The 17,106-nt window shown below is 39.7% G+C and overlaps 1 protein-coding gene across 2 annotated transcripts in view; it reads right to left on the bottom strand.

Annotated features, from left to right (window-relative positions):
* LOC126187472 (peroxisomal acyl-coenzyme A oxidase 3-like) overlaps positions 1 to 17,106 on the bottom strand; it is a 315,427-nt gene that overhangs the window by 119,695 nt on the left and 178,626 nt on the right. For both annotated transcript variants that reach the window (XM_049928570.1, XM_049928571.1), the window contains exons 6-8: positions 7,268 to 7,558; positions 6,997 to 7,151; positions 1,072 to 1,194 (exon numbers count right to left, since the gene is read on the bottom strand). In XM_049928570.1, the coding sequence (XP_049784527.1) occupies positions 1,072 to 1,194; positions 6,997 to 7,151; positions 7,268 to 7,558 (569 nt within the window). The remainder of the gene's footprint in view (positions 1 to 1,071; positions 1,195 to 6,996; positions 7,152 to 7,267; positions 7,559 to 17,106) is intronic.

Here is a 17,106-nt window from a genome sequence, read left to right on the forward strand (position 1 = left end):
TTCAGTGCATAGTCAGAACATCACAATTCCTAATACAGTATGCATTATTTCAAAAAGAAAATTTTAGATAGCAAAATCAACCCATAAGTAAGGAAATGAAACAATGCATACTACAAGAAGATTTAAATGACAGTTGATATACACTATATATACTGACTGAATTCTGCTAAAAGGCAGTAAAATAACTCATGACGTATAGAGCAAGGAGGACACAAAAAGCAGACTAACACTGGCATTAAGTACATTCCTGGCCAAGAGAAGTCAACTAGTATCAAACATAGGTTATAATTTGAGGAAGAAATTTCTGAAAATGTATATTTGGAACACAGCATCATATGATAGTGAAACATGGACTGTGGGAAAACTAGAACAGAAGCAAATAGAAGTATTTGAGATGTGGTGCTACAGAAGAATGTTAAAATTAGGTGGACTGATAAGGTAAGGAATGAGGAGAAACTCTGTAGAATCAGTGAGGAAAGAAATATGTGGAAAACGCTGACAAGAAGAAGAGAGAGGATGATAGGACTCCTGTTAAGATATCAAGGAATATCTTCCATGGTACTAAATAGAGCTGCAGAGATAAAAACTTTAGAGGAAGATAGAGTTTATGTTACATCCAGTAAATAATTGAATATGTAGGTTGCATGTGTTACTACAAGATGAAAAGGTTTCCACAGGAAAGGAATTTATGGCTGGTTGCATCAAATAACCTGAAGACTGATGACTCAAAAAAATAACTGAAAACTGACATTCTATCTTATATTTTATGATTTCATAAATGTAAGTTGCCTGTGGCTCTTACAATAGTTACTGTGGATAAAATGAAACAAATATATATATATATACGTTCTATTAAGGAGCACTATCTGAAGGGAAAAGGCCAAATTCATCATATTTCATACCCCCAATTAAAGTATAAGTTCCACCCAACACAGTGAGTGGACTCACCTTTGGAGTAGGATGGTGTCTAATATTGTAGTGTTCTGTTGAAGCCATATTTACAGCGCAAACCATTGTCTTTCTAAATGCCTGGTCTAGCAGCTACTAACACATGCAATATGATTTTCTTACCAGTTCTTCCTTATTTGTTCCTAGGAATGTTTTTACTTGGAAGTCAGCCATCAAATCGGAAAAGAAGTTAGAGAGAATTTTCAGCGCAAAGGTAGCAGCCAAGTACGGAATCAACTGCCACTGCTGTAAATTATAAGAAAAAAGGTTATTTTGCGTGAAACTGGCATTCTTCCATAGTCAAGCATCATGAGAATGCAGGACATAATCGGAAACTAATAAATGATTCACTAAAAAAAAATATAGTCTCAAGCTGTACAATTATTACATAAATTAGGTTAAAATGTTTTTTTAGAAACTTTACAAACTGATAATCCAGTATGAGATTACAAATTACTTTTTAGACTAAATGTATATGACATGACTTTCTTTCATATATTTGTAATCACTTTAGCTGTCCCATACATCATTTTAATGCAAGGCTCAAACAATGGAAAATCCAAGATGGAATGTAACAGTTGTTAATGTAAAGATCAGTTGCACTTTTGGAACGCAGGTGAACAACTTATAAAATAAATGATTTAGGAGTAAAGGAGGCCACTCACTGACAGTAGAAGTATCGAGTTGTTGACATGCACACAATCAAATCCCTTGTCTGTTTCAGGATCACTGATTAATGATCTGGCCAAGAAACCCAATCCTCACTCCTCCACAACCTCAATACCTTCTTTCCTGTCTGCTTCATCTGGTCCTCCCCAAACTAAGATTCCACCTCTGTGGACATTGATCTCCAATTTTCTGATGGCTCCGGTCATACATCTGTGCGTATTCAGCCAACTAAACCCCAACAGTACCTGCATTTTGATAGACGTCACCCCTTCCATGTCATAATATCACCCCCATATAGCCTGGCCACATCCGGATAGCGTATCTGCAATTCCCTGTTGAAAGTTTCACAAAGACCCACTATGCTCAAAATCTAGTTGGCAAACAGATTTCCCACATTAGTATCCTCATTCATCTCTAATCCTCCCACCAACTCCAAGAATAAGCTGCAAAGGACTGCCCCCCCCCCCCCCCCCCCACCCACCCCGGTCACCCAGCATCATCCTAGACTGGACTAACTGAACCATATCGTTCACTATGAGTTTTCTTATCTATCATCATGCCTGGAAATAGGAGAATCCCACCCCCAATCATTCCCATGCTTTGTAGAGTGGTATTCCTTTGGCCACCCCACCTCCATAGCATCCCAGCCTGTCCCTTTGCCACTCCTACTCCCTCTCCGAAGAATTTCTGTACAGCATTTTATGTGCTCATGACCACCAGCTAGCTGTCCACCAGAAAGAATGGCCGCTGCCAAGCCTTGACCGAGAACAAAGTCTACCACCCAATGGCACAACATATTGCTGACAATACACTCCAGTTCAATAGCTGCTTCACAAGTCTTGCCATCTAAATCCTTACCTCATGCCCCACCTTTTCTGAACTATACAGGTGGGAGTTATCCTTGCAACACATCCTTTGCTACCACAATCCTCCTGATCTCATTCTCTGTGCTCTTCTTCTGTCCTGTCACCTCCTCCCAATCCACCCCTCCACTTCACATTCATCTTGTGCCAAACATCACTGGTTCTGGTGTCTATGTATCACATGCCTAGCCCATGCTCCAACCATGTCTTCCTCCCACGTTCCTAGCCTGCACACAGGTTGCCTCCCTTTTAACTGCTAGCTACCTGTCCGCAACCCCTCCTCCTACTTCCTGCCACTTTCTCCCATTATCCACCCCACTTGAGCCAATCCTCACCCCAGCCAACCTGCTGAACAGCACATCCAATATTGTGTGTCTAACTGGCACACACAGTGTATGTGTACAGGTGTGTGTGTGTGTGTGTGTGTGTGTGTGTGTGTGTGTGTGTGTGCGTGTGTGTGTGTGGGCACGCGCATGCTCATGCATGCTTGTTGGTGATTCAACAGTTTTTCAGTGGGTGGTCTCCTTTACTCTTAAATTATTTACATTTGTCCGCGCGACAGACTGTCAATCCAAAGGGCCCGGGTTCGATTCCCGGCTGCGTCGGAGATTTTCTCCGCTCACGGACTGGGTTTTGTGTTGTCCTAACCATCATCATTTCATCCCCATCAATGCGCAAGTCCCTGAAGTGGCATCAAATCGAAAGACTTGCACCAGGCGAACGGTCTACCCGACGGGAGGCCCTTGCCACACGACATCATTTACATTCTGCCATAACTTTCCATACTATATTTACAAAATAAATGTTCACTTGAAAGTTTAAAAAATTAAATAATAAATATCAAATTGTTAAATAATAAATATTTTAATTGTTACCAACAGAGGAAACAACTTGTGTAAATATTTGAAGAAAGGTGTTATTCATCTTTTTTTTTATTCACTTCTGCCAGTGTGTAATCGTCTTTTATCTATGAGGGCACTGAGGATAGAATATCTCCTAACAGAATTGCAAGTATCAAAACAAAAGGTGGATTAGAAAAGAGATATCATTCTTAATTGTATTATAAGTAAAATTCACTTGAGAAAAGTGTAAAAGCAGACAGAATGAACTAATGCAATAGTTTCTGAAGCAGTTAATGTAACCACAATTACTGTCATATTATAGACACCTAGTCATCATAAATTAGATGGTATTGTTTTATTATTGTTTGTCATGGATTCAATAAACTTAGTAATGAGTTCCTGGAATACTGTGTCAGGCTCTGAATCAGTCTCTATTTATTTATTTATTGAGTCCTTTGATCATATGTAGTACAGTGTACAGGATGATATTGGACTTATTACTAAGTGCAAAATGATACAAATTTAAATAATCATTTTTCAACATGCTACCAATTTCAATAGTTGTAGTTCTTACAATGATACAATGTTAAAAATTACAGTAGCTTTAGTTCTTAACAGTTATTCTGGTCCAAGTATTCCTTTACTGAGTAGAAACAGTGGTACTGTAGATATTCTCTGACAGATCTTTCAAAAGCACTAATATTTTGTAAGCATTTTATACTATTTGAAGTCTATTATAGAGTTTAATACCCAGATAGTATGTACCTTTCTGATACAAACTGGTATTGGGTGGGGGTACATGCAAGTTATATTTTATTCGAGTGTTATAATCATGTATATCTTTGTTTTTTAAAGTATTATCATCATTTCCAATCATATACTTTTTTACATACATTTGTGTGTCAACAATAAACACACACGGTAGAGGTAGTATATTCAGTGCTTTAAATATTGGTTTGCAGGACTGTCGAGCACCACTCCCTGTCATAATCCTAATGGCTCTTTTTTGTATTCTGAAAGTCCCTTGAGCTGCTGGGGAATTTCCCCAGAATATGAGTCCATACTTGAGATGGGAATTGAAGTACGCATAATAGGCACACAATATTGCCTGTTCATTTATGCATTGTTTGAGAACCCTAAGAAGATAACAGCCCGTGCTCAGCTTGGCATTAATTTGTTCTATGTGTTTGTCCCATTTTAAGTCTCTTTGTATCCAGATGCCAAGAAATTTTGTAGCCTCATCATTTGCAATAGGGTGTTGATTGATTTTTATTTCTGGATATATCAATGTGGTGTTTTGGTGGTTATGGATATTTAAGGCTACTGTTTTGTTGTAGTTTATTATCAACTGATTTTCTGCTGTCCAGTCTTATTGAATATGAGCAACACCACCGGCTAGTTTTATTTGTTTATTTTACTGCAAGTTCTACTGACTCCATTAGCATTATAACTGATAGCATATGGATGAGCCAGTGTTTTTACAGTATTTACTATCATAAACTTTTTTATAAAATGTACAATAATTGATACAGTAGGGTACAATACAGTAGATTCATGATTGTACTGAATTCAGCTAGTGTTACACCATAATAGAATAAAATAAATAAGGTAAATAATACAGCAAGGTATCAAAAATACTACTTACACATATACTACAAGACGCTTATATCAGTAAAATCCTCATACTTGAAAATATGTTTGATATCTTTAATGACAAAAAGTAATTTATATTTATACTTATAGCAATGAGTCATCCCAGTTATTCAATAAAACTATACATATGCAAACTTATTTACACTAAAAATTTCACTAACTGAGTAAAATAAATTCTGCACAATGTGTGCTTTATTCATCTCCAAACAAACACTACAACATACAAATATACATTCTTTACATCTTGGACCCCACACTTCCCTTCATTACCAAACTGGCAATTCCTTTGTGTCTCAAAACTGTCCAGTTAACTGATCCATTATTTTTGTCAAGATATGCCATAAATTTATTCTTATACCAATTCAGCTCAATCCTTCTTCTTTAGTTACTCAATCCATCCATTTAATCCTCAGCATTCTTCCACAACATCACATTTCAAAAGCTTCTGTTTTCTTCCTATCTGAACTGTTTATTATTTATGTTTCACTTTTGTACAAGGCTACAATCCAGACAAATATTTTCAGAATATAATCAAACTGAACAAAGAGCACATTATGAGGAATGGCTGGCTAGATGAAGAAGAAACCGGAATGAAAGTAGCTGGGATGAATATAAACAACCTTATACATGCAGATGATACTATACTGTTTGTTGGCAGAGAGTGAGGAAAAGTTAGAGACTCTCTTGCTGAAGGTAAAAGTAGAAAGTGAAAATCTGATATTAGGCTGAATGTTAAGAAAATGAAAATTATGAAAACTATACCGATCATTTCATGGCATATGGGAGCAGAAACAATGTTCACGTATCTCAGTTCCCAGATTTCTGTTGATGGTGACTATAGCTTCAAAATCAGGAGATGCTTGCTGCGTGGTAGAAAGGCTGTATCAAACCTTGTGAGGTTAGGAATATTCCAAGATCTACAGTATCAAGAGTGTGGCGAGAATTTCAGGCATTACCTCTCACCACTGCCAAGACAGTGGCCAATGGCTTTCACTTAACAACCAAGAGCAGCAGTATTTGCATAGATTTGTCTGTACTAACAGACAAGCAACATTGCACGAAATAAGTGCAGAAAACAATATGGGACATTTGGCATTAATGGCTGATGGCAGCAGATGACGGATATGAGTGCCTTCCAAAACAGTGTCCCACTGCCTGCAGTGCCTCTCCTGGGACCCTGAATTAATGCATAATCATGTCCTAGTCAGATGAGTCCCGATTTCAGTTGGTAAGAGCTGATGGTAGGGTTTGAGTGTGGTGCAGACCCTACAAATCCATGGACCCATGCAGCCATTCATGGATTTCAGGTTCCCAAACAATGATGTCTTGTCACTGGGCCACAATTGTTTGTAATTGGTTTGAAGAACATTCTGGAGAATTCGAGCCAATGATTTGGCCACCAAGATCACCCAACTTGTACCCCACTGAACACATGGAAAAAAATCAAGAGGTCAGTTTGTGCACATCTTCCTGCACCAGCAATACTTTTGCCATTATGGATAGCTATGTAGGAAGCATGGATCAAAATTTCTACAGGGAATTTCCAATGACCTGAATCCATGACACATTGGGTTGCTGCATTACACTGAGCAAAAGTTGGTCCAACATGATATTATGAGGTACCTCATGATTTTTGTCTCCTCAGCATAAATGTCTGATCACAACTGCAACACCAACAAAGCAATTTCAACCTGACATTTCATAAGATCTTTCTATCAGAAGTATCTACCCCTTTATTAACTCTAATTTTTGAGCTGGGAGGTTCAGGATGTACTTTAGAAGCAAGCAATGAAAGCTGACAAACAACAGTGCAACAATGTGGCTTGGAAACCTAACTAGTTGCTAATGAAGCTTTACAAAGGAATATATTAACCTCCTAATACAGGCACACAAGTGCCATGAAAATATCCATTCCAGCATAAAATAATGGTGACAAAATCTGAATAACTGATTCTGTATTGTTTTGCACATATGAAGTAGTAGTACGCAGCAGTTCTTCATAGTGATACCTAATAACTCACCTGATAGTGACCCTCTAACAAAGTGAGTGAGCTGCCGGCCTGTGAGGTGTGCACTGCAGCATATCGAATGGCAACAGGGATTGCTCTCTCGAGGTACGACACGGCGATTGACAACACGCTTACTCGACCAGCGGATAATGTTCCGAGTGAAGCTCCTAGAATTATAGTTTTAGTATTACTTATTAATATTAAGAGTTCCAGTTTTCATCTAAATTTCATTTATTGCCTTAAAATAATCATTACTTCATTGCTATTTACATGTGATACAAACCTAGTCTCTTGTTAGGGTCCTTAAATTGGCTGACATAATTTCCCTCCGGAGTCACATCTCCGGTCTTATTTAGAAGGTTCTCACGAGGTATTCTGTATCTATTGAATAACACAAAACCGTTGTCAATTCCATTCAGTCCAACCTTTTCTCCCATGTCACCAACAATAACACCAGAAAAAGGCTGAAGAGTTGCTGGATTTCTTAAGGGAACAACAAACGCATGTAGCCCGTGGTCTGTTTTATCCGGTGTAATGAGTCTTGCGTATATAACGGCATGTGTGGCACTTTTCCCTGCAGAATAAAGTGATAGATTGCTTTTTTATAAAGGTTCAATGTTTTTCCATACTCAAAACATAAAGCAGAATTTACCATGATCTAAAATCTATAAATACATAATTATGTTCAATGAAATTAACCAAATTTATAAGAGATAAAGAGCTGTAACAGTAAAACAAAAAAACAAATTACAGCTCTTGCACTTTCATTATCAGATGTTGCTTCACCAGAAGGACAAGTTAAAATAGGAAAAGATTTCTAACTAGAGTACTTAAACTAATTTCCGCCATTTTTAGTTTTACAGTTCTGCCTTTCCCTCCTAAAACCTAAACCACGAGCCTTGACAGCTTTCGATGCATCACCATTTGCCTATTATACTGCAACTGGCCCTACTTCAGCAGTTAGACAGTCTTCCATTGCCCTTTTTCTGTTTCTCTCTCTGAATTTTGAAAGTCAGTGAAATGTCGCTTGATATCTTCTATAAAAATGTAACTAAATCAAATTGTGTTGATGATATTTTTATAACAAATGTGTGTATGGAAGGAAAAGGAAAAAATGTCTTGTTTGACACAGTTGGTAAGGGCTTTTTTTAGTTGGCAAGAAACAACATGGTGTGACAACAGCTACAATCCAAGAGAATGCTACAGTGTATGCAGAATGCAATATGATGAATCAAAACTCTACACTGGCCACTCTTCTGACTCAGTACAAAAACTAGGTACAGGTCTGATCTTAAAAGTACCTGTCTTCAGCCTAGTACCATCATGGTGAGTAGCATCTAAGTCTTTAAATATGATAACCCTGGTGACTCACACATTACAAATGCTTATACACTGAGGTGATGAAGTCAGAGCAGCAAAATGCATGTATACAGATGGTGGTAGCATTGTGTACATAAGGCAGAAAAGTGGAGCTTTATTTGTCCCCAGGTGATTCGTGTGAAAAGGTTTCCAATGTGATTACAGCCACATGACAGGAGTTAACAGACTTTGAATGTGGAGTGGCAGTTGGAGCTAGATGCACGGGATATTCTATTTTGGAAATCATTAGGGAATTCAATATTCAGAGCTCACGGATTCGAGTGCATTTCAGGCATTACCTCTCACCATGGATAATGACAGCCTTTACTTAACAACTGAGAGGAGTGGCATTTGTGTAGAGTTGTCAGTGGTAACAGACAAGCAACATTGCACAAAATAAACACAGAAATCAATGTAGGATGTACGACAAACATATACATTAGGACAGTGTATCAAAATTTGGGCTATAGCAGCTGATGACTGACACAAGTGCCTTTTGCTAACAGTGTGACATCACCTGCAATGCCTCTCCTGCACTTGTGACTGTATCGGTTGGAACCTAGATGAGTGGAAAACTTTTGACTGGTCAGGTGAGTCCTGATTTTGGTTGGTAAGAGCTGATGGTAGGGTTCGAGAGTGGTGTAGACCCCAAAAAGCTGTAGACCCATGTTGGCAACAAGGCACTGTCCGAGCTGGTGGTGGCTCCATAATGTTGTGTGCTGTGTTTGCATGGAATGGACAGGGCTCTCTGATCCAACTGAACCAATCATTGACTGAAAATGCTTGTGTCTGACCACTTGGAAAACATTTGCTACCATTCGTGGACAACGTCATGTCATCAGACTAAAAATATTTGCAATTAGTTTGAAGAATATTGTGAACAGTTTGAGTGATGATATGGCCACCCAGATCACACGCCATGAATGTCATCAAATATTTATGGTACATAATTTAGAGGTCAGTTTGTGAACAAAATCCTTCACTGGCAATACTATTGCAATTATGGATGGCTATGGAGGCAGCAAGAGTCAATATTTCTGCAGAGGGCTTCCAAGGATTTGCAGAGTCAATGTGAGTCTATCCCGTGACTTTCGTCACCTCTGTGTAAATTGTGAGATAGAATTGCTGGCCAGTACATGCTTTGAAGATGTGAACTGTGTAGTACTGCCGATAGAGCCATTGCTAGCCATTCTACATATTTCAAATCGTTAAAATAAGAACTGGCTGCAATTCCATCTCATTTTCTCAACAAAGCTTCCTTCAACACAACTACACTTACATGCCTAGGCAAATGTGATTACATGGCTTTACAATAGCCAGGAAAGAGGGAATATCAGGGTTTAATATCCCACGGACACCGATTCAGTAGAGACAGTGCACAAGCTTTGACTGAGGAAAAGATGGGGAAGGAAGTTGGCTGTGTCCTTTTCAAAGGGACCATTGTGGCATTTGCTTTAAGTGATTTAGGGAAACCTAAATTTGGGCAGGCATCCAAACCACAGTCCTCATTGCAAGTCCAGTATACTGACTACTATATATTCTTCCCCTCATAGGTCCCTATAGGTCTTGGCATATATACTGGGTGGTTATAATTACCATATGAGTACCAAACTTCATAGCATTACTGTCAAGGACATGGGGAAGAGGAATAACACAGACTCAATTCATCTGAAACACTTTCAGTGTGCTACCACAGTACATCACACCAGTACATACCAGTAACACTACTGCTACATAAGATGCTCTATATGGTGCCAACCGCATGACCGCCACAGTCACAGGTTTGAATCTGCCTCGGGCATGGATGTGTGTGATGTCCTTAGGTTAGTTAGGTTTAAGTAGTTGTAGGAGACTGATGACCTCAGATTTTAAGTCCCATAGTGCTTAGAGCCATTTGAACCATTTGAATATGCCACCCAGCAGTGTGCTCAGGAGTCTGAAAGTGCAGGATGCACAACTAAGCATGTCCTTAGGTCTGTTGGCTACCTCTCTTGATGTGCTGTGTTTCAGATCACCATATGTGTGAATGTTCCTCTGGTGAACTTTTTTCACCTCAGTGTAAATTATGAGATAGAACTGCTGGCCAGTACTTACAAAGGGCATTCAAAAAGTTTTGCACAGACGTCTCTAATTTTTTATTTTTTGCAGGAGGAGAATGAATTTTTTTGTGAACATGCTTAAGTTGGTATATAAAAGTATTTTCTTTTATTTACAGGTGAGCCACAATGGACTGTGAAGTAGATGTCAGGTTGTGACAATGATTGGTGATGGAGTTCCTCTTCAAGGCCGGTGATGACAGCCACATCAATTCACAGGTAGTTGCTCCCTGCTTATGGGGAGTACACAGTGGATCACAGCAGTATCCAGCGGTGGTTGCAGAGGTTTAAAGAAGGTGATTTCTCTCTACTGGACAATCCATGATGTGGTAGATCATCAACGGCAGTGAGTGACGTGAATAAGGAGACCATTAATCAAATCATCCAAAATGAAAGATGTGTGACAATACTACAACTTGCTGACATGACTCGTTTGTCATTGGGTACTGTGGTATCATTGATACAGTCACTAGGGTATAGAAAAATCTGTGCACATTGGGTGACCAGATTAATGATAATAGAAATGAAAATGACGAGGAAGAATGTGTGCAAGGGTGAAGAATGGAAACAGTGTTTTGATGGTGTCATTACCCAGGATGAAAGATGGTTGTTTTTGTCCAAACCTGAGAGCAAAATCCAATCCACAGAGTGTCGTCGTCCGGGTTCCCCTTGGAAGAAGAAACCAAGACTTTCACAAACAGTAGGCCAAAAGGTTATGATGGGCTCCTTCTTCTGGGATCAGTATGGTGTCATTTTCATTGACTTTTTGGAACCTGGCTCCACAGTTCACCTGGAGCATTACTGTTTGTCACTGGACAATCTGTGACATGCCATCAAGACACACAGACCACAACTTCAGGGTCAACTCATCAGACAATACCTTGGCAATGCCAAACCCCATATAGCCTTTATGAAGCAGGAGAAAATCAGGAAAATGGGTTGGAAAATTGTTCCTCATCCACCCTACAGTCTGGACTTGGCTCCATCTGATTTTTACCTCTTTGGTCATCTGAAGGCCCACCTGTGTGGTAAAACATTTGATAGTGAGAAAGACCTTATTTCCTGCATCAAGCGATGGTGTAAAAGTCAATCCCCAGAATTTTACCAAAGTTCATTTACGTCACGGAAAGAACGTCGGGCCAGATGCATCACAGCTGATGGAGGCTCAATGTATAGCTAAATGTTCCAAGTATTTTCACAAAAAATTTCATTCTCCTCCTGCAAAAAACAAAAAAAATTAGCGACAACTGAGCAAAAATTTTTGAATGCACTTTGTACCGTCAGGATGTGAACTGTGTGGTATTGCTGACAGACTTATTGTTGGCAGTTCTACACTTTTCACATCCTTGAAATAATTACTGGCTGCAATTTCATCTCATTTTCTCAGTGAAGCTTCCTTCAACACAACTATACTTATATGCCTAGGAAAATTTGATTAAATGGCTTTAGAGGAGACCCCACAACCAGAAATTGCAGTGAGTGAGATCAGGTGATCGTGCCGGCAAAGCATTTGGAAATGACCAGCAGAAAATTTGATTGTTTCCAAATGCGTTTCAGAGAAGCAGGCTAACTTCAGAAGTGATATGTGGTGTGGCTCTATCTTGCATGAAAATTGTTGAGTTCAACACATTTCTCTCATGTAGAGCGGATATAACATGCTGACGAAGCATATAGCAGAAACACTGGCCAGTCACACTGCACGTCTCTGGTCTTTGAGTGCCAACCTGTTCAAAAAAGAATGGGCCAATGATGAACACAGCCATGAAGTCACAGCATACGGTGACACATTTGCCGTATGGAGAAACTTCATCCACAGAGAAGGGAGATGAAGATCCCCATACTCAGCAGTTTTGCGTGTTCATCTCACCCATCAGAGAAAAATGAGCTTCATCTGTCCATAGGATGGATGAGGGCCAACACTCATCAACTTCAATCTTTGTGAAAAAGTGGAGAGCTAAGTCAATATGTTGTGTGTCCTGTTTTCAAGCTGCTGTAGGACATGGATCTTGTACAGATACCATTTGAGAATCGTTCAAAGCATCTTCCATACAGTGGACCATGGGATGTTCAATTGTCGTGACATAGCACGTACACTGTCTGATGATATGGAATTGTGTGCAGCATTGTCTGCCATAGCAACAGTGATTTCATTGACCACCCATGGTGCATCCAGCTATCAGCCACTTCTCGGAGTGACACCCAGTTCTCCAGTTGATACGAACTTCTTCAACATGCTCTGCACAGCAGGTGGAGAAAGAGGATTCTTCTGTAATATTTTCAGCCGGCGATACTCTCAAAGTGCAGTTGCAGCATTACTGATGTTTTGAAACAGAGCTACTCCTTTTGTCCAAGCTCATGTTGACATGTCAACAAGTGCACTGCAACTGGTAAGGTATGTGACACTATGAAAGCAATGCCTGGTGGCTGTGATGCATGGAAATCGTGCACCCATACTCTGGACATTAATGTTACTGAGTACAGTACTCATACGGCAATTAGTTTCTGTGTTATAATGTGTTAAATAGGGAAAGTTTAATTATAGCCACCTGATTTGTAGCTGAATCTTTCCAAGGTGTTTGAAACTTTCTTCAGTTTCACCTTCATCCCTCTAAAATATCCCAGGCCACTAATTTTCTCATTGAACAGGACGCAAAGAAACTTTTCAAGAGGTATTATTCTTTTAAGGACAAAACAAGAACGAAGAATGCACTGAGCTGCAGTGTATTGCACTTCTCCTGTGCGTTTTATGCACTACATTGGTCATGGAGTGGTTTCTCTGGAGATGGAGCTTTAGCACCATTTCAGTCAAAGACTCTGAGTAGATCGAGTTGGAACAGGGACTGTGAAATCTCAAGGAGCTGGCCTTCGTGATTCCATGATAGAGTTAGTTTACTGAATGCGCCATATATAAGGTTGAGCCATACATCTCACAGTAGCCACTTTTTAATATACAAAAAATCATGATAATCTGTTTTGACTTTGGCATATAGTCACTATGGTCTCATAAAATATCAAACAGAATGTTATAGTAATCTTTTTAACCTGCAAGCTGCAGGTATCAAATCCATTTCTTCAAATGAGACTATATGTTTTTTTGTTTCCAAAACAGCAGTTATGGATGAGTTCTGCAACTTTTTATACATCCTTCATGAGGTAGGGGATTCTCACCTGATTCTTCATTGCTAAAAGTCATTGTAGACCTAAAAAACATACACAAACTAACAACACTATGGCATCAAAACCTATATATACAAAAGACTATGTCCTAACTGACTGACTTATCATTGACCAGTCCAAACCACTCAGGGCAGAAACTTTAAATTTGGAGAGGGTGTTGATCTTATATTGTGTGCATTGTTAAAGAAGGGACTTTTTGAAATTCCAGCCTAAGGGATTGAAGTAAGGCATGAAAAGTTGTTTGAATATCTGTTCCTATTAATGATGGAATGTACCAATATTGCCACAGAAGAAGCTGAGTAGCACCGTGGTGTAGCGTTTATGATACAAAACTGTTGTATTCAGGGATGTGAGTTCAAAACTCCATGAAGATGAACAACAAGATGTGGGTGCAGGATGACGTAAGTCACCATCCCGCAAGCTAGCCGCTGGAGAGGACGCTCCCCAACACGCTGATCAAGATCTCCATCACTGTTTAGAAGCTCCAGCCAATCACCTAGCTACTGCAACATGGAAAACTAAAGGGTGCAACCTTCCTGGAGGAGAGGCCGCCAAAGAGAAAAATTCTCCGCCATCGATCACTACAAAAATAATAGGAAACTATATCAATATCCTCATGGATGGCTGACCAGCCCAAGCTCTCATGGACTCTAGAGCATCATATTCAGTCATTTCAGAGAAGTACCATCGCCAGTTGCAGAAAACCATATTCGTTGACAACAAAACATCACTGCTGAAGGTGGCTAATGGAAAATATGTAAAATGCACAGGAAGATGTGTCATTCATGTGGATATAAGTGGCCATACACAGCCCTTATAATTCATCATCTGACAAGAGTGTAGTCATGACATCATTTTTGGATGGGACTATTTGAAAGCCTCTCAGGTATTTATAGATTGTGGTCGCTCAAAGATGATGCTAGACAAGATGAGATACTGTGGACAGGAAGATGTACATCTGAGTGTGTAGTGATGTGTGCTGGATGAAGTGATCATTCATGCAGTCAGCAGTAGAAAGGTAGCTGTCATGTGTCATGCCATGCATCAACCCATGGATCTTGTAGTGGAATGTAGGAGAAGCATACCACTAAAGAATAACTTGGTCATCCCATCCTCCGTCATCTTGTTTATGAATGGATTCAGTGAATCACGGATAGTTAACTGTCACTGAGAACTGCAGATCCTTCCAAGATGCATGTGCATAGCAAATGCTGAGCCGTTAATTGAAGAACAGCTGAGTGCCATAGAAACCTCCCATGCAGTCTGTGGGCAAAATTAGTGCTACTACTACAAGACAAGATCTAGCTCAACTATCACCATATCTCAATAAGGAACAACAGAAGAAGCTACATGCATTTTTTCAAGAGTTCTCTGAATGCTTCAATGCATAGGTGAAGAGCAAATTAGACAAATCAACGGTGAGGCACCTGATTAGAACTGGAGACCATCAACCAATAAGCCAGAGAGCATATCGTGTGTCAGCAACGGAATGATGAATTATTCGCTACAAGGTAGAGAAAATGCTGCAGAATGACACCATTCAGCCTTCGCAGAGCCCATGGTCATCACCAGTGGTTCTTGTCAGGAAGAAGGATGGCAGCTGGCACTTTTGTGTTGATTACAGGAAGCTTAATATGATAACTAAAAAGGACATTTACCCTCTTCCACGAATTGACGATACACTAGATTGTCTGAAGGGGGCTAAGTTTTTCTCAACCATGGACATGTGCTCAGGATACTGGTAAATCGAAGTAGATGAGGCTGATCGTGAGAAAACTGCGTTCATCACTCCTGAGGACCTATCTGAGTTTAAGGTAATGCACCAGCAACTTTTGAACGGATGATGGATAATCTTCTAAGGCACCTGAAGTGGACAATGTGTCTTTATTATTTAGATGACACTATAGTGTTCTCAGAGACATTTGATGAACATATAAAAAGACTGAGGGCCATTCTCATGTGTCTCCAACAAAGTGTACTGAAACTTAATCCAAGAAATCAAAATACTTGTATACCTTGTATCAAAAAAAATGTGTGCAGCCAGAAATGGTGAGATCTATAATGGAACTTCCTATTCCTAAAAGTATTAGAGATGTGAGAAGCTTCCTCGGATTATGTTCTTATTACCATCATTTTATCAAAGAGTTTTGTATCAAAGCCAGGCCACTCCAAGAGTTGTTAAAAGCTGATGCTAAATTTATCTGGGGTGGTGCTCAACAAGATTCAGTGTGCTGGGAAAAGCTCTGATGACTGACCCTGTACTTGGTCTGTATGATGAGAACCAACTACACATAGATGCCAATGGGTATGGGATCAGTGAACTTCTGGTGAAAATTTCAGATGGATAAGAGAAGGTTATAGCCTATGCTTCTAGGACACTTACAAAAGCTGAGAGAAACTACTCAGCTACAGAAAGAGATTGTCTTGCTGTGATTGAGGCCATGTTCAAATTTTGACGGTATCTCTATGGAAGGCCATTCACAGTTGTTACAGACCATCATTCACTTTGTTGGCTGACAGATCTTAAGGATCCAACAGGACAACTCGCCAGGTGGGCACTACATCTTCAAGAGTATGACATTACCATAGTGAACATAAGTGGAAGAAAACACCAAGATGCCGATTGTCTCTCAAGAAACCCCGTGCAAGACCATCAAGACTTTGATGAATATAGTGACTGTCTTGCTGCACTCCAGAAACTCTCTGCCGAGCAGAAGAAGGACACCAAGATATCTCAAATTATGCTTGCCTTAAATTGGTCAGAGGATGTGAAAGGACAATTTAAGGTAGTTAATGGATTACTTTGCAAGAAAAACTTTGATCCGTTTGGAAAGAGGTGGCTACCAGTGATTCCTAAACACATGCGCTTAGATGTTCTACAGAAATTCCATGACACACCTGAGACCAGTGATTTAGGATTTATTAACACATACGATAGAATCCGCAGGTAATTTTTCTGGCCAGGTTTATTTAGGAGTGTCCGTCACTATGTTTTGCACTGTCAAGGGTACCAGAGGAGAAAGGCAGTCCCTCAGAAACCACCTGTCTGACTCATACCATTTCCACCAGCTGAAATGCCTTTCCGGCATGTTGGGATTGACCTCCTTGGATGATTTCCAACGTCTGCTAGTGGTAATAGATTGATTATTATTTTCACTGACTATCTGACATGTTATGCCATTACAAAAGCTGTGAAAACAGCCGAAGCACCCGAGGTAGCCAAATTCATAGTGGAAAAAATTGTATTAAAATATGGTGGCCCAAGATCACTAATTAGGGATCAAGGGAAAGTTTTTCAATCGAATCTTGTGACAGGGATAAACCGTCAGTGCAACATTACTCATCACATGATGACTGCCTAGCATCCGCAAACTAACGGGCTTACTGAACACCTTAATAAGACCTTGGCCAATATGCTATCAGTGTTGAGCAGAGCAACTAGGATGAGGTGCTACCTTTCATGACATTTGCCTACAACACCGCCAAACAA

The sequence above is a fragment of the Schistocerca cancellata genome, chromosome 5, assembly GCF_023864275.1.
Source record: "Schistocerca cancellata isolate TAMUIC-IGC-003103 chromosome 5, iqSchCanc2.1, whole genome shotgun sequence".
In the NCBI taxonomy this organism is placed as follows: domain Eukaryota; kingdom Metazoa; phylum Arthropoda; class Insecta; order Orthoptera; family Acrididae; genus Schistocerca; species Schistocerca cancellata.